Source organism: Rhopilema esculentum, chromosome 14 (genome assembly GCF_057945365.1).
Source record: "Rhopilema esculentum isolate cy_ngs chromosome 14, ASM5794536v1, whole genome shotgun sequence".
Taxonomy (NCBI): Eukaryota; Metazoa; Cnidaria; class Scyphozoa; order Rhizostomeae; family Rhizostomatidae; genus Rhopilema; species Rhopilema esculentum.
Genome location: NC_142828.1, coordinates 2,695,501 through 2,719,337, shown reverse-complemented (window position 1 = coordinate 2,719,337; position 23,837 = coordinate 2,695,501). Strand labels below are relative to the sequence as shown.

Here is a 23,837-nt window from a genome sequence, read left to right as displayed (position 1 = left end):
GTGTATCTTTGTTATCTATTCAATGCAAATTGACATCCCTGTCTACATTTTTATCGTCATCATGATTTCATTGTTGATGTTTTCGGGCATGATGACATTTACTGAAACTGACACTGCAATGCTTTGTCTTGTCATTCTATCTACAAAAATACTGATTGTCTTCTCAAAAGCAGCTTAACATCAGTGCTTAACGAAAAATAAAGAAAAATACATAGCACATGTACATATATATATATATATATATATAGCAAGAGCGCAAGAAAACTAGCATACATGACTCCCAGCCCGCAGACAGGCAGTCATCGCCCCCCCCCAGCCCCATTTGTCGCCCCAACAACAACCGGAGATAGTGAGGGCAACCAGAGACAGATTTCATAACAATCGTGCGTTTAATGAAGAAAGCATGAAAATTGGCGCGCCTATAGATTTTGACATGCTGAAAACGATAATATCGGGACCCCAACTGTAAAGTACTCATAGTGTGCTATTTTTAGCTGAACCAAGTCCTCTGCAACTAATTCTGTCAATTTTTCATCATTCTTCCATATGAAAATCATAAAAAGTTGTAGAAGTGTATAATCAGGCATCTAAACACAATAATATTGATATCTAAAAATGAATTGACCCACGGGATTGACCCCAAATTTTATTTTTAGCTGGGATTTTTGGCCCCAGACCTCCAGGAGGTACTGATTATTTTTCTGTCATACCCGGCAACGAAATGCGAAAATTATAAATATTATAGTGATTAAAGCTCTTCATAACGATAAAAGCAATCATATCTTTTAAATTGCCCCACAATCATTATTAAAAAGGAGTACTTGGATCAAGACCTCTACAAACGTTTCAATTTTTCATCAACACAAAAATGTCATTGTCCCTGAGGAGTTTGTTCAAATCGTTGATTCAGTATGACAGTCGCTAAAGGGCTGTCTTCTTGGTGCAAGTTGTACTAAACAGCTTTTTTAGCATTGGTATTAGTGCACAGTCCGCTAGAGGCTACCGAAATTGCTTCAAGAAGTTTCACACAGAGGCATAAACTTTCAAAATAGTGAAATTCATTGAAATGATACTGTTTGATCATGAAATAACGAAAAAGATTTAATTTCTATTGAGCTTTCTATTTATGTGTTTCTTGACCAGTTCTCGGCAATAATGCCATATGGCATCATACAAATTTTTCAGCAAATTTGCATAGAAATTGAAAATACTTTATTTTTCATTTCAAAGTACCAGATAATAATTGCAAAAAAATATTTTTCCATGTTACAATCCAACCACGTAGCTGTATATGTCGGCTTAGGGTGGGCAAACTCGAGCAAGAACCATACCTAAGTGGGTAGGCTTTAAAACAAGAGTGCAGATCTATATCAAACAGATATGTTTGGACTAAATCGAGCTCACGGAATTATAATTATGGCAGTTTTTCGAAATATCATTTGGAAAAAGTGTAGCCAGAAGGGGGAAGTTGTTGTCAAAATTTTCATTTGGGAGGGCACAGCCCCCCGTGCCCCCTGCAGCTTCCTGCCAGACTGAAAAGGTTTTTCTGCGCGGGGAATGCGTTCCCTGCGCAATAATTTTTGCCCTTATTTCCGCCCCCGCATTATTAAGAATCTGCCGTAGATTCCACGCAAAATATTTGTTTATCTGGTCATGTTCCCCTCGAATATTCCACCATTTAAACTTCTGACTCCTGATAACAAGAAAAAACAATAAATACAAGGTCTCTTCGAAAGTCTTTGCTTCAAATTCCGCGCACGATTTCGCGGGAAGTGTTCGTTATCCGCAAATTTCAAAATTATTGTTCTGGCATTCCCCGCGCAGAAAAAATACTTTACAGTCTGGGCTAATTTGAATGTTGCTGTTGCATTTGCATTGGAATTCAGAATTCAAAATGGAGGTTAGTGAAAGTACAACAGCAAAGAACTCTTTTACCCCGCGTGACTGGGAAGATAACGATAGAATGAATTTTATGTTTAATGCGTTTCCGAATGACAGAAATACAAATCCCAAACGTTGGGAGAGTAAAATGTCATACTGGACTGAACAAATCAAGCAATGTTGCCGAGCCTATCGTGATGTGTATGTCCATTTGGACCTTCTAAATGATAGATTTCGAAGAGATGGCAGGGTTCCACTAGGTATGAGCAGTTTTAAGAGTAATTTACAGTGATACCTCCTTGTTACCGTGGCTCTCAAGGTCAGGGCTAATATATTTATTGTTTTGTCTTCATAGCAAGCCTCCTGAGAGACTGATCATTTATTGATCACATTATATCTCAAAGTCGAGCTTGCAGATCAAAACTAATGGCAAGTTGCTTTAGGTTTTAGGCTCACAGCCGTTTGTGCAGAATGTCCTCAAGATTTTGTGCGCCAAGAATTACAAGAAACAACCAAATTATAAAACAAGCACTATACACTCTAAAAGAAAAATTTTATAAGAACACAAGCCTCAAAATTGGTCAAAAGTTAAGAACAAATTAAGAATAAACCGAGGCTGAGCTACTGTAAAATTCAATTTTGGACAATGTTTTATCTCAAAATCGAGGATTTCTAGCCATGTGTGGATGCTTTTTGGGGAATATTCAAATGGGAAATGAAGGTTATCTCACACCATTTGTTGGCAAACGAGGCCTGAACACCTCCTTAAAGCAAAAAGGCTAGCAATCGCACTGCTTACACCCTATTAAGTTAAAAACAAATTAAGAACAATCCAACCTCAGATATTCAAAAAAATTAAAAACAGCCAGCCTGAATGTAAATTTACTGGTTCTTATAAAAAAGAGTGTGTGTATTCTGCAACGGAGTGTTTCAGTGTAAATTTATACAGAACTTAAAATGGCTTTGAAAAAAGCAAATATTTCACAACATACTACTGAAAGCTTTTTCTTCGGACACTCTCTAGGGTTTAAAACTCAGAGTAAAGTGTCAAGAAGAACATGATGGAAAATATATAACTAGTTGTCCATCGAAATAGGCCAATCAGAAAAACTCAAGGACATGACTGGCATAGTTGTCCAATCCGTGCTGTGTGCCTATAGAAAAGTTACCACCGGAGTCTAAGAGAGAAAAGAAACGCCTTCTGTCTGAACTGCTAGATGGAACGATGACCAGGCTCTGCCAATTATCTGAAACATGTCGTCATTATAGAGTTTTGTACAGTCTGGGTTGTCTTCAGGGGCGGCTGGGAGTAAATTTCTTTTGGTATTACTTTTTCAAACGTATGGAAAATGCATGAAAAAGGAAAATTAACAATTTCTTTATGAAGGAATTTTGAACCTCCTCAGCTGGAGGGGTATAGGGGTTTTGCAACACCCCCCCCCCCAATTTGGCCCAGCCATACGTTGGGGAAATATGCATATCTTCAATTGACTCTAAACAACAAACAAAAAGTCACTAAAAGACATAAATTGGTCGGGTATACACATTTTTGTAAGCAACTAAGAATCTGAGCGAATGCTGAAAGTTTTAGTGCTGTATCTCCTAGAAAATAAATGCAGATACTTCCTTGCTAGCATATCAAAAAGAAATCTATGAAGAGCCTGATTTCCTGTTGGTCTTTTTAAACAAACTGGAGGGCTGTAACATTTGTCGGAAGGGCTTTCGAGTGGTGAAAAATATTTGGCGGCCCCTTCCTCTGAGCCACCATGTGGGCCCGTTATTAGAAACACGATTGTAATAACAGAAACCGCTGCGTGAAAGCAATCTGAACACATTCAAGGTTCAGTTCAGTTCATCATTCATTTTAAATGCCTTTACATACGCAACTTGCAACATTTTGAATAGCTGCAGTTTGCAAATGTACAAATAAAATTTGAAAGGATGCAGGCTAAAAATTTATTATAGAAAAATACATGACGAGATATATCTGGCACGGTCTTTCAGTTCGAGACGTTGCTAGTGAGTTAATTCCACCTGTTTCAAAATAATTAGAGATACAAAATAATAACACTTTGAACACCCAGATGATGGTCATTCACTTGATCTTGATCCGCATTATTAGAATCCCAGAAGTAATAACGGGGCTGCTAGGCTCCTTTATTTCAAGGACCAAGAACAATTGAATTTTACGTCATCGGTGAGTCCCGTGACAAAGACTTTGCTGTTTCCGTTATTAGAAACGCGAAAGTAATAATGAGACCGGGAGCCTCGAACTAGCTTTGAACCCTTTGAAATACCATTGAAAAACATAATAGGCTTCCTGTGGTTAAGGATTAGCAGGTAATTATCATCCCCTTCAGATGAATAGAGGACAGATACCATATTATTTCTACGTCATTGGTTGTGTCTAGCAGATGAATGCACCAAACTGATAAAGACTTTGGAAAAAGTGTTATTACAGTAATAACGGTAATAACACTGCCCGCCGCCCCTGGTTGTCTTGAAGGTGTTGTCCGATGCCAGAGTCACTAGTTTTTGCTGTGTTTTTAGACCTACAAGATTGAGGAGGCTGTTTTATTTCAGCGGGCAGTTTTGCTTCAGATTATATTGGAAAGAATGTATGTTGTTTTATTCTATCCCCAATCTTTGGTTTGTGCATCCTACGTAGCCAGAATTACACTGGCATGTAAATTCATAAACAATGAAACTCTTTTAGGTGGCAAGGTCGCAATCCTTTTGAATGGATGGAAGGGCTCTCCTAGAACTATATACAATAGGAGGATTGACAGCAAAGAAACACTTTGTGATGGCCTGTTTTATCTGACTTTCTGTTTAATTTGTTTAATCTGACAGTAGTATGTTGTGAAATTTTTCTTTTTTCAAAGCCATTTTCAATTTTGCAAAACTTCAAATTTTTGGATGGCATTTTGATTTGGGTGTTGCAATTCTTTTGTCCTTGTAGTGTAGTATAATATACAGTTTTTTTAAAAGCATTTTGCAACTAAATGTGCCAGTTCTTATCAGAATTGTAAGATCAAAAACATCCACATCACAATTAGATGTTGAGAATTTTGCATGCAATAATTAAAGGACATGAGCGGCACTTCCAGTAGCAATAAACAATACAACGTATGATGAATGCTGGTGCTAAATTTCAGTAAAACCTGTTACATATCAAAGAGTAAATTCTCTATTATTGCAAAGTTGATGTTTTGTAATGTTAATGTTCAAACATTAGTGGACATATTTGAAATTGTGCCCTTAGTCATAAGTCATAACTATGTTTACAATCAGTTTCCATGACTCAACAATGTTTAAAGGTTTCAAGCCTAAAACCTAATGGCAATGGCCACTTGCTCTAAACTGCAAAATTTGCCCTGCTTTTTTCAACCTGTGCAGTGGTGGTTTGGTTTCCTAAATGCAGGGCTGCCATTGAGCCGAAGGGCCCAAATGGGGAGGAGGTTGAATGACCACAACACTGAAGTAAGAGCTACTGAACCTATCAGGCAATTGATTGGCTGGTAGTATTTGTGATGCAGGTTTTTCACCTTGTGTCCTTTCTCTGAATCAGTTGAATAACCTAATTGTGTACTTCCCATACCTGTGCATTGTGTTTATCAAAATTGTTAACAGCGTTTTTGATTCATTTTGATTACCTTATTTGTGGAAAAGTCTCATCATTGTAATTTGATACTCTTAAAAATTTTGAAAGCTGCTAGAACACCTTATCGTGTACAAAGAGAGACATGCTGAAGAGAGACACTTCTAGGAGATGAAACTTTCTTAGTTCTCAGGTTGACTTTCTTTTTGATCTGAATTATCAATTTCTATTGTTCTCTGCAACATCTGATAATTCATAGGCCAATTTTGTAGTCTTAGTAGTATTCAGGAGGGAAATGAAAGAAGTCTATGATCAAAAAAGTATATATATCAAGCTATTTGCTTTTTGATTTTAAAGAATCTGTAAATAGTGTTTAGAAATCTTTTTAAGTTTTTAATTTAAATCCTTATTCCTTTATAGCACTATTTGTAAATTTGTGTTGGAAAACTAATTGACTCATGTAATCAAAACTCAATCTGAACTTGTCTTTACCAACTGTTCCTTATTCCAGTTTTCATTATTTCAAGATATAATTTTTTGGCCATCAATAAGGTAATGTACCTAGGGCCATTGTCAATGAATTACCAGATTAAAGGTGAATAATACTTTTTCTAAAGCTCTTTGACAAGATTGCTAACAGCAGAGGGTTGGATGCCATCTGCCAACACTGGTTTAAAGAGCTAAAGGTGACGATAATGGTTTCATATCAGTGGCCAATGCTTGACCAAATTATAGGGGGGAGGGGCAAGCAAGCCTATTGTTTTGACAAGGAGATGTCACATTTGTCAATTGTTTTAGAACAGAAGACCATTGCTTCCCAATATATTGGGGTGACTGCCCCCTTGCTCCCCAGGTATCTGCCACTCTTTTCCATGTACTGTAGTATTATTTATTGTGTGTTTCATTTATGACATTATAGTCAGTATCATGCATTTTGTAGGTCTTAACACGGTAATGCTACAAATGGAAAAGGATGGGATATTTGTAAACAAAGAATCATTATTGAGAGGTCTGGAAAAATCCTGGTTGGGATGGAGTTACAGTCTTTTCAAAGGGTCCGCCCAATTGGTGTGGACATCATTATGGAAAAACAATTCTGCTGATGAAAAGAAAGAATATATTTTGCTAGAAAATGTTGAGGTAAGCATCTACTGTAGCTGTTGTTATGATCAATGCTGGAGGTGTCAATCAAAGCATTATGGGGTTTTAATTAGCATGAGTAGAAACACTTCTCTGCTGTGTCTGTTGTTGCAGAATGTTTTCAGAGTACAGTTAACTCTCTCTCTAAACGGACACCTCGTTAAGACGGACACTCGTTTGAAGTCCCTGACAAACCGTATAGGAAATGCAATACTATGTTCGTACTCTATAAGACGGACACCTCGCTAAGACGGACAGCGGACGCAATTTTTTTTGTTCCAAACACACACAAAATCTCAATAAAGCGGATACTGATAAAACAACTTTTGTTTGAAAACAATGATTTGAAGATTAATTCCCCAAACAAAGGTTACAACAAATAATATTTTAATGCGTTTATTGCAAAGACATATCCTATGTTGCTGGCTTCTTTCTTTTCTGAGATTTTCGCTCTTTGTTTCTGTCGACCAATTTTTTGCAATGTTCTTTTTCTTTTTCTAATCTGTTGCAACAGCCAGTCCACAGCTCTTGTCGCCTTCCAGCAAATATACACATGGAATTTCCAGCCCGCACCTACTACCTCTATTTGCTTTTTCTCCTGTAACTCGAGAAGAAATCTTGCTGTTGTTGAATCTGAGGAACATTGTCACTCAAGCACTGATATTTTTGGGGATATGCCCAACTACGTTTCCTTCATTTATCAGAGCGACGGCGCTTTTATCTTCTGGATCATCAGGCTCATGGATGTGATCTCACTACAGCAGTTTTCTTACCATTCATGGTCACGTTCAAAACAGCCATCGGTTGAATTAATTTTTAAAATCTGTTCATTTTTATTCAACCAAGCTTCATTTCCAGTCGGGGTGATTAACATGTGTAGATTGAAACGGGCTGTTTTTTTCGAGCTCTACCTGATAAGACTTTGTCTGAAAAAGAGGGCATCTTTGCAAAGGAGGCAAAAGCTTAAAGCTATGAGTAACAATTGCATTCTTTGTTGACGCAGCTGGAGGTAAAGAGTCAGAGCCATTGGTTATATGGAGAAGCAAAACGCCACGATGTTTTAAGTCATTAAAGGACAACACAAGACCAGCTAATATGCATTACGTTAGTAATTCAAAGTCATGGGTGACCAGCGACATCATGAGCAACATCTTGGCATACATCAACCGAAAGCTAATATCAGAACGTCGAAATGTTGTCCTGTTTTTAGACAATGTTTCCTGTTACCCACCTGATTTGAGTTTTTCCAATATCAAAGTCATTTTCTTGCCTAAAAACACAACATCTAGACTTCAGCTTTTGGATGCTGGAATCATACAAAATTTCAAGGTGAAGTACAGAAAACTACTCTTGAAGTTTGTGATCTCAAGAGTTGACAACAAAACTACAGCTGCAGAGATAGCAAAAGAGGTTGACATTTTGAAAACCATCAGATGGATAAAAGAAGCATGATTTTCAGTTAGTGAAGAAACAATCCGTAAGTGCTTCCAGAAGTGCGGATTTACCAACGATGCTTGTGCAGAGATAGACACCGACGATAAAGAATTTGCCAAGCTTGTAAAAGAAATTATTCTTGAGATGTCTCCTGCAGACTATACAGACGATGCTGTCCCATGTTGCAAAGCACCATTTGACACAAGCACATGCGATTGGCGAGTTCGATCGAAAGTGCGGAGAGAATTTGTATCGATAGTGACAGCAATGACGATAAAGATAATGAAAAACACGAAGAACATGAACAGACAGTACCATCCATTCAGGCTGCTACTCAAATGGTAGATGAATTGATGCAATTTGCGCAGGATTATTTGAGAGACAAAGAGCTTGTCATCGCTTTTGAATTCAACTTGCAGATTGCTCCAAGAAAAAAGAATCCGGCCTCTCAAGCTAAAAAACATTAGTGTCTACTTTTCGTGAACATTACTGACTACTTTTTGTATAACAGTATAATGTGCTAACAATGCTTTTCAAGTGACAACAAAGCATTTTTGTTTGAGCTCCTCCGCAATCAGAACGGCATTTTTCTATAAGACTGACACCTCGTTAAGATGGACACTTTTACAAAGTCCTGAAGGTGTCCGCTTTAGAGAGAGTTAACTGTAGCAGATTGCCTTCAGGGCCCTTGAGCACTGAGTACAAGAACCAGAATAATTTTTCAGAAAACACAGTACCAAATCCAACACCAAATACTTTATAAAAAGAAGCTTCGGAAAAAGCAAACCTTTCGAAATATACTAAAGCTTTTCATAAGATATTCGTGGAGTAAATAATGTCAGAAATAGATAAAAAAGCCCTAAGCTAGGAAATATTTATACCTAGTTGTGGATCAAAATAGCTCAATGCTTAAAATGCAAGCACACGACTGTGAGAGTGGTCTTATCAGTGCCGCTAACCTTAAATATCAATTAATTGGAAGAATCTTCCCTGTCATCAATCATTATTTAAACCATGTCTATTTGCAAATTGTAATTTTGTTTATCATTGTTTGATAGGATCTTGGACAAGAGCTGCTAAATAAACATTACCAAAATGTTAAGAGTGACATAACTGATCATGTCGTGCCTTTGAATGTTGTTAGAAATCTTTATATCACAAGTAAAAGCAATGTTGAAGATGAAGATATTATGCTGATTGTAGCTTACTTGAAGAGAAAAAAATTAGCAGATTTAAGTCACAATTCCCAAGGAGAAATGGTATGTCCATTAATGTCTTTATAGAATAATAAATGTAATTACATTTTAATACTTTAGCTCTACTTATTTTCAGAGATGAGATTTTCATCACCTAGTTACCTTGTCCGTGATTGATATTGTAATTGATTCATTGAACTTGGTTTTTAGAAGTATTCTACACATACTTTTGTTTTTAGTTACATTATGTATCAAAGTTTTAGTACTTAGCTTAACCTTTTAGTTCTATTAGTCATGTCGCCTGGAATTATGGCACTATTCCTTCAAGTTGGAAAAAAACTTGCACCACTCTCATTTGCACCACAACAATTCCAAGGAACCTGGGAATTTCACACCTATCACACTTCAATCTCTTCCTGTGAAAGTCTTCACTTCTTGCCTTCCTGATTCTATTTTGACGTTCTAAGGAAAAACAACTTTATCGAATGAGAAATTCAGGAAGCTTTTCTACCTAACATTTCAGGTGTTTTAGAACATACTGCTTTAATGACAGATATTATAAACAAAGCTTGAATCAAACGACCTACCCTTGTTATAACTCTTCTGGAATTCTTAACTATCACCATATTCCAACTGTCATGTCAAAATTAGTTTCAAATCTCTATAAAGACTTTCAGACTTCCATGGTCACACATAAATAAAATACTCCATTAATACTTATTCGCCGGGAAGTTCCTCAAGGTGATTGCTTAAGCCCTCTTTTTTCTAACATTTTTTTCATACATTATCCAATATGTCAAAGCTGAGAAATTTAGACTTCTTGGTTTGTCTCCACATGATAATGAGCGCTGCCTTTATCCGGTCCACTGTTTCCAATATGCCGACTAAGCTGCAGTTATTACTAAACTGCTTCTTGCGATGATGCCACTGGGCAAACATGGTTATAAAGATATATTCCTTTTTGCATCAAGAAGTCTGTAACTGCCTCTCACCAATATCAGCCAAATCTATTTATTAACAACAAGATTGTACCAGCTTCTCAAATTGGGTCTTTTAAGTATCTCAGTCGCTTTTTTAACTTTGAGATGAAAACTCAAATATTTTATTGGAATTCTACAGGATAAGTACGAATTCCTTATAAAAACTCGTAGCAGTTCTTACAAGTCCGTTAAATTTGTCAACCTAACAATTAGTTCCCTTGGCTACTTTTATAGTTTTTTCATTGTATTAGTTTTTTCAATGTTTATGTGGTACCTGTCTTATAATAGTGAGCTTTGTATGCAGTGGCGAACAGCTGGGGGCAGTCGCCTCTCCCCAATATATTGATGGACAATGGTCTTTTGTTCTAAAAAATAAAAAATGTGACGCCATCTTATCAAAACAATATGATTGCCCCCCCCCCTCCAATATTTTATCAAGTGTCCGCCCCTGTTTGTAAGTGTTATATGTTTTTACAAAATATAATGGTTTAAAAAAAATTGTTAGGATTTTCATTATTACTGTTATTATCTTTGCTTTAAAACTTTCATTCATTACATCTCAGAGTAAAAACCAGTTCGGTTTTTATACAAACTCCTAAAACCCTGTCCATTGGTTTCAGTTCGCTGAAGATGCGGCAGTAGTTACTGGTCAGGAAAACGAAGATCAAATTCTCTTAAACCACTTCTCTAGATGGTGCCCATGGGCCAAAATTCGGATTGACAATCGCTCCACAATTGAAATTTGGAAAACCTCTACTTCATCTGCCACTTTTTAAGCCAAACTTATAGTCAATAAAAACATAGTTCCTACTGTTGGCAAAGACAAATCTTTTAAATATCTTGGTAGTTACTTTAACTTCACTATGGATAACAGTGGTCTTATGTCAGAACTATTGGAAGCTTGTTAATGTTTGGTATCAATCTCATTCTACCATCTACCAAGATCTTGCAATGCCGAAACAGCTATCTGTAACTCTTTGAGATTGTCCCCAAACAATGAGACCCGCTCCTTTTGGAAAGATTTTAGCACTGTCACGACATTTATCGCAACACAAAACAAGTTCTCAAATCCATCGAAAGTACCTTGTAATTTGCTTCTAAGGGAACTAACCAACTTCGGTATAGTGTCCAGCAAAAGTTACCGAAAAACATTTACAACTTTCCCATCTAGGAAACCACTAGGAAAAGCCTCCGTAAATGGTCAATTACTCAGTCCTCTGCCTGCTCTTTCTGTCTCCAATCAGAATCATTACAGCACATAGTCTCTAGCTGCAAACTTTATCTTGAACACGGTAGGTTTACCTGGAAGCATGATTCTGTACTTCTATTTTTGGCTAAAACCTTTTAAACTCTGAGAAACAGCTCACTTTACGCGGACCTGCCTTTATTTCTATCACCTTCTTTAATCACAGGCGACTCCTATCGACCAAATCTTGTCTTCGCAACAAAAGATCAAAGCCTTAACATTCTTGAGCTCACTGCTGAGTTCGAAAGCTACATCGACAAAAACAGTACTCGAAAAGCTAAGAAATACAGTGATCTTATCAAGGAACTGACCCCTGTTTATAGAAGCGTTATCTTTGTTAACCGTTCCACGAGTGGCCTTCTTTGGAACCTCATCTACCACTCTCTTTGAAAAGCTATCACTCAGGTTGACTCCAATCAAACTAAATCCTGCTTCATGACACTCATGAAAATTTTCTATCCGCTGCACCTACTTTATCTTCTGTTGTCAAAACCAGCCATGGCTAAGTCCCAAACTTATGGATTTCTAAACATTGTTAGTAATGCAGATAAACCAGTTATATGATGCATTTGAAAGCGAGTTGTATTATTGAAATTTAAGAATATATTTAATAAGAATGAAATGATTAAAAAAGATATTATTTTTGATAGATATCGTTAGCTTTTCCGCATCACCCACTACTCGTTCTTCCCCCACTTTCACCATCCCATTTTCTCTCCGCTGCGCTGCATTCACGCCATTCCATATTAACCAATCCAGCATCACCAAAGCACATTTCAAATTAATCTACTCGCTCGTCACATTTACTCTGATGAAACCCTGTATGCCGGGGCGAAATATTAGCATTTTTTAATTTAAATTGTTCTAGAATTCTGTTTCATTCCATTGGATTCTCGTCGTCGTGTTGCTTTGTTCCTGACCATTACCTATGTTGTTAAAGTCTGCTCTTACAAGGGAAGATATATGGTTATTTGAATTTTTGTAAACTAGTTGAGAACCTGATGTTTTTTTATTCAGGTTGTAAAATTTGCAAAGAACTTAAGCAGCACAGTAGCTCCTGTTAACGAAAATGATTGGCACATAATAAGGCAAGCTTTACAATCTTAATATCTGAAGCTTTTTGTGGAAAATTTTGCATGCTATAAAAATTTTCTGTTTATTTTTAAACAAATGCTTGTTAAATGCAAATTTTCATTTCAATTTGCATTTCTAGATTTTTGCAAAGGGCTAGGAATTTACCGCAATCTCTCATCAAATTGTTTTTGAATTTTCGTCCTAGGTTAATTTGTCTGTTTAGCCCGACCTTAATTTCTGCAAAAAACGTAATCTTGCTTTAAATTTTTTTGCAGTTTGATGTAAGCGAACGTTGTTGCTAACGATTTTTATTTTAAAACCTTTTCTATAGTTTATGATTTGTGTTTTCAACAGATTGGAAGAAAGTTTAACAACAATTTTTTTCAACTTAAAGGTTAAAGAAGGCGATTGCCAAATTGAAAATTGAGGCATCCGATATTAAGACACAGATTAGCCGGTATGTTATTAATATTTTTGATGTAATCAGTGGCACACTAACCGATTGACAATTTCAGCGAGTTATTTACCAATCTATACCTATAAAGTTTTACGCTTTTTAACATTAGTCTCGTCCATATATTCAGTCAGATAATTAATTATGTTTAAGGACAGTTGTTGTCTGTTTTTATAAAGACATTCAAGTGACATTTTGAGGAGCCCATTTTTGACATTTGCCCACGTAGCCCAATATACCTGAGCACTTTGACCACCCAGCCCAAAGAATTGAGCTCCACCCCCTTTATAATGGACTTTTGCTGTCAGGATTTAAATATATGCATTTTAACATTCCATCATCGGCAAATGGTTGATACTCTGGTTGTATTCTATAGTCATTGCTAGTATTTGGATGAAACTTGACCCTCATACACAAGCCCCTTCATCCAAAAGGTTGTGAATTGATAAGCCCTCCGAGGGCTAAATGTTTATGCTTGAAGATTGGATATTTTACGTGAATGTTTTATAACTGGCTTTGACGTTTTATACTCTGAAAAAAGCAAACATTTTAGAACATCCTTTTGCAATCCTTTTGACAGAAGGAGTTCGTTTTCACCTTAGGACTCAATTAGGTAAAATTTTCAATAGGCAAGCGGCATTGATTGGACTACCTCAACAGTCATGTGCTCGCATTTTTGATTGGCCTATTTCGATCCATAACTGGATATATATATTTCCTAGCGTAGAGTTTTCGATCTATGTTTTGACGTTTTATACTCTGAAGAATGGCAGACGAAAAGCTACAGTATGTTCTGAAATGTTTACTTTTTTCAAAGCCATTTTTATATTTTTTACCCACAAAAAGTTGTTTTAATGTTTCATGTTTTGTGTTTTGTACGATGACACTGGTATGCAAATTGGCTTTTTGCAGGCTGAAGAGCTCGGCAAAACTTTGTTTGCAGGATAAAGACAGGTCACAGGTAAGGTGCACGCTATTTTCTTTCAGATGAACATTTTTGCAAAACGAAACCATTTTGGAATACTGTGTTGTTTTTTGTAACTCTAGGATGTTGGGATTTTTCTTTAAAGTAATATGTGTGACAAGTAATATATTTTTTGGTATCTAGAGAAAGATCACAATTTATTGGTTGGGGAGGGGGGTGGGAGCACCAATATTGGATATTCGCCAAAAATGATTTCTTGACTCCCTGACCCCTCTTTCTCGCTATACAGATGCTCTGCAACCGAGTGTACGCATGCGCATTTTCCGATCGCTTTGGTCCCAGAAAAGTATTTTTTGCCTTATCAGAAAGCTGTGATCCAATCCCCTGAAGCGGCTTAAATTAAGGTCGGTCCTTACGCTTTGTGGCTTGACTATTCCCTGTACTAACATACACGGTTTTTACAAGAACATTTGGCTCCAGTTTCAACCTAGTGTTTCTTATTTTTCCGCATAATTTCAGCCTCACGTGTTTTTTTTGTTTCTTATTTTTTTTATTGAATTTCTTGTGCATAGTAGTTTCCGAACTTGAAATGTGTTTGATAAAGTAATTACTGCTATTTTCCTTATCGCTTTCTGTTTTTCTGTTGCTAATGTTTCATTTTTCAATTTTTGCTAGTATTTTTTTTTTGAGTTTTGTTGATCTTCAGCCTGCCTTGTTTCTTATGCTGCTCTTATTTTTGGGCAAATCTCTACCTGTGTTTCCTATAAGCGTTGTTCTTAAGAAAAAAGCGTGTATTTGATATCTCTTGCTTTTGAAGGAAAAAAGGGCTAAGACAAGAGGGGCGTTGCCTTTCCTTAACTGTTTGTTGAATTAATTTCTTTTCATGCTTTGATGGTCTGTAGTTTTCAAAATGCAAACTCCGCAAATTGATGATCACAAGTTTCAATCGTTTCTGCTTTTGTACATATCTAATCGGTCATTCAATTCTAGGCGAGGAGGATTATTTGCCAAAAGAAAAAGTTGGAGAAATCATATAACCTAAAGCAAGATACCCTTTTGACATTAACCGATCAATTAGATACAATAAGAAGTACTGACTCAAATAAAATGGTAAGCTTGATACAGCGTAGGCGTCAAATCTTGATTGGCTGCAAAAGGAATCGCCAAAGTGGGAGTCACCGTTGAATTAAGCCGATCAAATTGACACGAAGGACGAGGGTTGTTTTTAAGTTATTTGACGACAATTCCTCAAAGACAAAACCAATCAAGATTTGACACCTATGCGGCTAAAAATATGCTTTTATGTCTATATATTTTGATAAAAATGATTAACCCCATTGATAATTTGACTGTTGACTGTTGGTTTTATTTAAACCTTTTGATTTTTTGCGCTTTGTTGTTTTTCCCTGAAACATATTAAATAGTCTAATTTCAATGCACTGATTTTGTTATGTTTAAAGTTTCTCGATTACTGAACCGGGGGTGGTGCGGAGCGCCTGATAAGATCTCTTAGTGTGAACATCGAAGATTGATTTTTGAATGTATTGAGGAGTAAATCGAAAGCGACTCTTGGAGATATTTTATTTGATAAGCTTTCTCTTGGAGATCTATCGTTAATCTAGCACAAAATGACTAAAGCACGCGTTGCCTTTTCTGAGGACTTCTTTATTTTACGACAAGAGTCCCTTCTTCATATAACTGCTGCCCCATATTACGGCACTCCGCACCAACCCGGCTCATTTCATGGAGCTGTTATTAACGTAGGCCAAAACTTATTCGCCTAAGCAAGACTGAATTTACTTTTGTTTTACTAGATTTTAGATGCAATTAATAGCAGTTCAACCATTTTGAATGCATCATTGGAAGAAGAAAACATGAAACCTGAAAAAATTGATGAAATATTTGACAAGGCCCAGGAGGTTATTAGATTTTTATCTATTTATTTCTTGGATTTATTTGTTTATTTGCAACAATACTTCGTACAGAGTCCGGCAGAGGAAGCTGTCCTCAAAGATGACAGAAGCTGGGACGAAAGAAACCCCTTCACAACGCTCAAAAATTTTATCTCCAACTTTAAGGAAACAAAATGTCTTATGCCCTGCAAAAAAAACTTGACTTTTAAGTTATCAATCTTTCACCAAAAGTACGTCAATTATGGTTTCAATTTTGTTTAAGAATCCTGTAAAAATAGTAAGATGGTTTTCATTTCTTCAACTATCCTTTCTTTGTCTACAGTCATCATTAAGAATCTTCTGAAAACTATAACCTCTTCAGAACCTACACATTGACATGAAACTTTCATGCTTTAAACAATCTCCATTATTTGGAATAATCCGTATTGATATCCTATGTACATTACAGTTTGTTGAGACAGAACATTATTACAAATTTCAGCTGGCACCCCAGTACCGCCCATTTATCCCATCCCGCACGATGCTTTCTACAACCCGAAGACCGACCCTTTTTTAATGTTATTTTAGGTTTATACATATTGCTTTTGTTTACGGGTTTGAAAGTTTATTTCGTTGGCTTAAGGATGGATTGAGACTTTTTGAATTCTAGCCTAAGATCAGTTTAATCTAATTAGGTTTTGCAAAATCCTGTTGATGTGATACGAAACTGACGTGGGCAGCAGACTTATGAATTATATTTACAATATCTGTCTATTTTGCGATGCCAGATTGCATTAGCTATTTATAATCTCCAGGCCTTCGTCAAAACATCCCTTTCGATACTTAAGCGAAGGTAGCTAACATAATATGATCTAATCCAAGTATAATCCAATACATCGATGGCTTAATCCTAATTGATCTCAATCTCCTATAATCATACTTAATCTTTATTAATTTTTATGCCAGTAAGAAAAATAGCTTTGTGAATCAAGATATCATGGTCATTTGAACTTAGAATATCAGGCATTATTCTTCACAATATATATTTATTTATATGATTCATATACGGTATTTGTGTGTTTATTACATTGCTTTAGAGATGGCGTATGGCCGAAACAGAATTGACCACTCACTTGGCTACAGTTATATTTGAAGGGTTTGCTTCATAAGTCCATTGCACTTCTCATCTAGTCGTTTGGATCAGTGGGAAGATCTAGTGATCCACGTGACGTGAAAGTCACGTGAAAGAATTTCCCGGGTGTCAGCTTATAGGCTTTGTGAATAAATATCTCTAATTTATGGCTTAAGAAAAAATTATGAATCATTTTATGAGGATAATTTCTTCATTTTTCTTACCATGGTAGTTTTCAATTACGTTTTGTCTAAAACATTTTTGAAATGAAAGGGCGACTCTGGGTCACTCGATACTCCTTTTCTTTAATTGAAAGTCTGTACCACACTAATTAGTTCATGTGATTACGTTAACACCAATTTCCTAATAAATTGCTTTAATTACTTGCAGTCTTCCAATCTCATGAGGGAAATTGATATGTCAATTTCTGGCGGTATGTCTTAACTTTATTTAGTATTCCTACGAATTGACGGATATTTCGTGAAAATGGAGTAGAATTATTTATCGGTTTTCCAGTTGGACTCATTGTTTGATCAAACTAACTCAATTGGTTTTTAATTGAAATAATGCAGGCTAAAATGCTACTTTTTAGCAATAAACACCCTTTGCTGCAATACCTATCAGCAAGAGTGCCTTCCAAAGGGTGTAAACCCTAAGATATCGAGAATGATTCAACCCTGTTGCTCTTTTTATCCCGCCTTTCAGAAATAGTTTAAAGACAACTGAAAGAGTTGCCACTAGCCATGCTAACGGCCAGCATTGCCGCCTGAAAATCAACGAAAATTTGGACTATACTTCGCCTAAGTTTTGTTTAAATTTTGCATAGCTTTATATCATTGTAGAATTGCTGTCTTAAAGGGCATTAGCATCTTTACTTTCAGTATGGTTTTGATTAAACTCTGAATGACAATATAAAGGGAATGAAAGAACATATTCTTTACAAGGCTACAGACGTTTTTGCAAGAAGAGCATGTAAAATTTGGATAATGACTGATTGAAACACATAAAATTTGTAAGGTTGATATTTTAATGTTCTCCTGGTTTGCTTATCAAACTGTTGACTCATTTTTTAAGGTTTAAAACAGCTAGAGGATGATTTTGACATGGAGGAACTAGAAAATGAGCTGGCAGATCTTTTGCTCGAGAAAGGTAGGAAAATTCTAAAATTTAATCATAGACATTTGTTGCCTGTGGCTTTGATTGAATAACTGACTTTAACGCATATATTTTGATATCTTGCTTCTAACCTTTATTTTCTGTTTCTCTTATGAGTAGTTGAGCATTAAACTTTGATGATTAAACTTTTCAAGCACTGATACGGGCTGGGAAATTCCACAAACGCCTCAAGTACATTTATAGAGGACGTAAGGGGCGGGGGGGGGGGGGGGTGCCTAATCGGACCTCGAGAGTTGTTGGGCCAATATTAGCGATATTTCGTGACTCAATTTTTAGGGTAACATTTATAAGCCCCTTATTTACAAATTGTTTCTTTTTGAAATGTTGTAAAAACGAATGCTTTGCAAATGATACTAATTGCCAAAAGACTTTCGCAAAGGATTCTGAATACAGTAAAAACTTGTGTGTAAGAACCTACTTTTTTTTCTAGAGTTATCAGAAAATAGCACTATATCTGATCTGTTATTCATTCTAAATAGTTGATAGCGTATTAATGTTGCCAAAAGTCCACAAAAAATTATCAGTGATACACTATTGTATATAAAATAGTAGCAATAATTGTTTCATAATAACAATTCAAATTTGACTTCATTGTGAGTTTTAAATTTTGTTAAAAAATTGAATTTTCTTACACCTTTTTGGTTGTTTGTAGAAAGATTGATAAATTAAATGGTTAAACCCCACATATAAGAAGTTGTTGGAAATTGTTTGGCTGAACAGGTTCTTATATTATAGAGTATTAAAAAAGCAAATTTCTGCCAGAAGGTTCTTAAAAACCCTAGGTTCTTACACGCGGGTTTTTGCTGTATATGAGAATGATTGGTGAATTGTCAAGCAAACAGTTGTTTGTTTGTAGTCAAGTGAACTGTATCTGTTTACCAAGCAGACTCACCTCATGCTCACTGGATAGCCGAAGAAAATCCATTGTTGACTCCGAGAGGCAATTCACTCTTGGTGTACGAGATTTCCACCAAAATTGAAGGATTTTTAGGGATTGAAAGGGATTTACCGACATAGGAACAAGATTTGCCTCCAGATGAATGCGATTGCTTCGAAGGGTGCTACCAATAAACGGAAAATGATTTAGGATAAATTTGGTCTTAATACTATAATAATGATAATAATAAAATAGACCGAATTTTTTTCCTACAACTTCCAACAATGAGGCAAAAATCCTGAAATAACTAGTTTGATGAGCCCCCTGACGCCCCCCCCCCCACATCCATTGTGCCCTTGCAACGTACCTTTCATGCGCACACTCAGCTTTGCAGCGTTCTCTTTGAAGTCGACTACGAGAAGCATGTAATTCAGGTCAAAGTGATTTCATCCAAAATTCATAAATATAATTTAAGCTGAATCAATTTTGCTCAAATCTATGAATTAGCAAGATCTTGCCAACGTGATACATTATATTTAATTGGGGAATTGAGTTTTCCAATAGATTTTTTCAATCCACTATCACATTAAGTTAACAAGGTTTTCAGTATTTTGTTGAAAGCAACAAAGTTTACAATTCTGTCTAAATGAAGAATTAGTTTATGTCGCTATGAACTCGCTCCATCGCTCCAGATCATCCATCTTTACGTTATTTTGCCACCTATCGGAGTACCAGGACTAAGGTTTCGCCATCATATTATCCTGCGTGTTGGGACCTTAGCTGTTGAAGTTTTAGAGAATTCCTTGAACAGTACAGTACTCTTGAAGATCCGTGAATTCCCTTTAATTAAGCGGGTCGATGTCACGATGGCCGATAAAATATGGAACAGGTTTAAACAGGGTTTAAGAATGAGAGTGGATATGAGGCACTTACACGTAGGGGAGAATGCGACTGCCAATAGATAAACAAAACTGATTTTTAAGATACGATGCCAGCGAGAATGAGCTAAAGATATGATGTCATTTTTTCCCAGGCCTCGCTAAAGTGTGCGAGCGGGCGAGCGGTGCTCACAGGCAAACCATGCCAATCAAATTACTTCGGCAGGCACATATGAAAAAGCGGTCTTAGATAGACTTGTTCATAGTTTTCAATTGTTTAAGAATTTAGAGAAACAATTCAGCTACAAGTTCCACCATGTTAATATCAAGTTTTATCGCTTTGTGAAAGTGATTTGTGTAGCAAAAAAAGAATAATAGATTTCTGACAGCAAGAACAGGATGTCCAAAGATCTTGAAATGATTATTTATGTTTGCGTTGCTGCGGCAAGCTATCGGTTGAATCGGTCATTGACTGAAGGCTTCCGTGTAAAAAAATTCAGAACAATCTACCAATCTGGGCGGAGCGTGCAAGAGATGAAAATTGTAATTGATGTTAATAGTCCAAATATCGAAAAAGCTGAACGTACCATTTATTATAGTATCGAACAATATAAAGTAATTAAACAAACTGCCATTTCGTTCGTAGCTAGAATAAATTAAGGACACAATCTCTTCAAATTTTCTTTTTTTGTCGTAAGCTAAAGTTTGTTTAAACTCTATAAGGCCATTTTTTTATGGAACCATTGTTATTCTAAAGTAATTTTCTGTGAGAGTAGTTCTTTGAAAATTTACCGGTCTTTGCGTAATTAAACCTTACTTTATGTCTCTTATTTTAAACAATTTTATATCCTACGCAATGCGTATGGAAAAAGTCTTGCAGGCAACTGTTGCAAGACAGCTCGCAGGCAGGTAAAATTTTTAGGGAGGTCTGGTTTTTCCCAGTGGGAGTTAACGAAAAAAGCAGTGCACAAACTCAAATAGTAGACCGGTCGTAGCTAAAAACGTTTGATAAGGAATCCGAGTATTTTCACGGAAGGATGTGTGGATTATTTCAGGTCATTACAATTGCAGGATTTTGCATTTTATGAGTCTTGGGTCACAGGATTATTTTTTGGGTTCAAGATTTTATTTCTTTTGGCGAAAAGTTAGCATTTCGATAGATATCGTTTGATTATTAAAATTTTTTTCCTAATTTTTTTCCAGTTGAATATAGAAATTATTGATCTTTATACACGAATCTCTTTTAGATGGAGAAACAGAAGGTTATTCCAGAGCTGTTCTAGATCTCCCGAAAGTGCCAACTCACTCGCCTGAACCTTCCAGTTCAGTCAAATTGAAAAAGAAGGTTGCTCAAGAATTGCCTAGCTAACCGGCTTGACAGCTATCTGCAAAGAGGACAGGCGAAGATTTTTGCTACTCATTTTATAAAATGTACATGCAATGCAGCAATATGTTATCATATCTTATCTGCTTTCTGTACTTTTTATTACTTTGAGTTACTTAGTCATGTTAGCTACAACATGTTTCGATTGCGTTTCTTTTCTGTTTTAAGTCGGTAGCTAAGATTAACCAAAATTGAAGAAATAGAAGCGAGTGGTGTGACGTCGTAATGCTCCACTTTAAATTTTTGTATTTTTGACAGCGAGAAGATAAACTTCTGTATGAAGACCACGGCAAGTAGCATAATTTTATTCATAAAGGCAATTCAATTGCGGTAAAAATTGACATTTAAATGCACAAATATATCAATTTACAGACTGAGCAACATTTTAACAGAAAGAGTTTTGAATTTGACAAGGCTATGTGATTTCGAGACTGGTGCATTTCGAGAAAGGGTCGTTTCATCCCCGGCTATTCTGTTCGGTTGTAATGTATTATTTTATAATCAAGGGCAAGTTATCTTGTTCAGCGTAGCTCGTGCAACATGTATCTTTCTGAATTAATAATTGTATCAGGTAGCCTGCGTTCAGTTGCTGTAAATGAGTGTGTAGTCCAGCCGTAGTAGGAATTTAATATGCACTAATGAATGAGAGAATTTAATCTAACGCGTGGTTTTTTAGAGTTTCATTTACATATGGTCCTTTTCTCAATAGCCTTATATGAAAACACAGATTGAAGGCTCTTGTGCAACTGGCATGCTTAGCGGCAGCAGACTTGAGAAACTGACTGTGTTTTGCATTTTCATGCAGTAAGAATTTAGGCCAGTTTTGAAAATATTCTTGCAAAGCATGCCGGTTGCGCAAGAGCCTTTCAGGTGTATTTGATATCATTGGTGTGTTCTCTTGAAAAAATTTTCCAAATATATACGCAGTTGTGATACACACTTCAATTGAAATTACTGTTTTAACCTTTTGTCTAATAAATCCTAAAAATTAGTGGTTTGAAAAGTAGCTTATTTCAAATTAAGGCAGATGCTCTTGTTTTCACTGTTTCCCTGTATTGTATGTCGTCTAACTATATTGTATGTTTGTATGCATTGTATATATTGTCTGTTTAATCTAGTCAGAGGTATAAAAGTTTGGTTTTGAAGTGTTATGCGTATGCGAGAATGACGTGGGCCTAAAAAGATTTTTCTAAGTCCATTCTGTAATTTGCTTAAGCCAAATAAATTTCTCAACGGATTGATTTTAAATTTTTCATGAAAATAGATAGGCAATGTTTCAAATTAGTTTTTATTCAGCAAGGAAGGTTCTCATTTTAATATTTACTTTTGGGAAACACAGCTCAAAATCTAAAATCAGCCGTTTTGCTTCATATCTCACACATTTTGCATCTTCTTCAGTAAGTTTGTCGACTTTGGAGTGTCCAAGGCGACGTTAGAAGCCCAAGGTTTTATCTGTGAAAAGTATTCCGAGCTGCAAAGAAGTCGCCGTGTATCGCTCAAAGGAAATTCCTAAGTATGGAACTATGTTTCAGACATAGTTGTCCTGCAAAAGTCGAAAAGATCAACTTTAGGAATTGCATTTCCAATTGTATGAGGAATTATATGAGACCTGGTATCCTATTTTCTACTTGTGCAATTTATCTCATTGTATTATTTACAGGTACTTTAAACAAAATTTTTACTTCATTAGTTTTTGATAGGTGCTCTTGGGATAAATGCACAAAATGTCCACGTTACTTTTCTGTTTCACATATAAGTAGACGACATATGGGCTAATGTTCTAGAAAGTTAAAAATGAATTTGCATTGTACAATATGCTATATAACATGCTATCGAAGCTCTTATCGATGTACTTCTGCGCTTCTCTATTGAAACGGAAAACTGAAATGCTTTTCCATCCCCCTTACCTACTCCGTCGTTGGTTGTTAGTATCTCTATTTTATCTAGATGTTTGCAGAGTCGAACAAAGTTTTCAATTTTCCTTCTGATCAATGGTTCCGTACCTTGAATTCTTCCATAAAATCTTCTTAGATCCGCCGTGCTTGATTGTCAAACATCGAGTGACCTTCTCTAAATTCTCAAGCTATTGCAATGAAACGGCCATTACTCCTGGACCAATTTCTTATGAACGCCGATACAGTAGTCTGGAACCCAGTGTAACTTGGTAAGAGATGATATGATATTTCACACAATTCCAATTACATGGTTTGAGGGTTAGATAGGATGAGGGTGGGGAGATGCTTTGAATGGATCGGAAGCAAGTGGATCTAGAAACTGAAATAATAGGTAATTTACCATCACGAGGAATCAATGCCTACTCTTCAATAAAAGTTTTTATACAACATCTTCAATAAAACAACAACAACAATGGAACAACATCTTCAATAAACAACAACAACAAAAAACAACAACAATAGAACAACATCTTCAATCAAAGTTTTTTACTCACAACTGGGTATACATTTTTCATCGTGATCTTTAGGACCGACATTTTATGCTCTGAGGAATGTCAAGCTATTGCAATAAAAATAAAAAAAGCTCTTAGCGTTTTTGACCTCGTTATCAAA

At 36.0% G+C, this 23,837-nt stretch overlaps 1 protein-coding gene across 1 annotated transcript; it reads left to right on the top strand.

The window, feature by feature from the left end:
• The first annotated feature begins 1,850 nt into the window (after positions 1 to 1,850).
• Positions 1,851 to 21,926, top strand: LOC135696295 (charged multivesicular body protein 7). Its single transcript, XM_065215645.2, has 11 exons — positions 1,851 to 2,141; positions 6,423 to 6,622; positions 9,115 to 9,315; positions 12,496 to 12,566; positions 12,947 to 13,009; positions 13,919 to 13,967; positions 14,922 to 15,041; positions 15,746 to 15,850; positions 17,346 to 17,388; positions 18,030 to 18,104; positions 21,134 to 21,926. The coding sequence occupies exons 1-11, from the start codon at positions 1,856 to 1,858 to the stop codon at positions 21,253 to 21,255; spliced, it is 1,335 nt and encodes a 444-aa protein (XP_065071717.2). The 5' UTR covers positions 1,851 to 1,855; the 3' UTR covers positions 21,256 to 21,926.
• The last annotated feature ends 1,911 nt before the right edge of the window (positions 21,927 to 23,837 follow it).

Excerpts from the sequence above, each read along its gene's own strand:
- LOC135696295 (XM_065215645.2), top strand. The coding sequence starts at position 1,856 with ATGTTGCTGTTGCATTTGCATTGGAATTCAGAATTCAAAATGGAGGTT. Across the intron at positions 9,316-12,495 it reads ACAATTCCCAAGGAGAAATG|GTTGTAAAATTTGCAAAGAA; the intron begins GTATGTCCATTA and ends TTTTTTATTCAG. Across the intron at positions 17,389-18,029 it reads TGATATGTCAATTTCTGGCG|GTTTAAAACAGCTAGAGGAT; the intron begins GTATGTCTTAAC and ends TCATTTTTTAAG.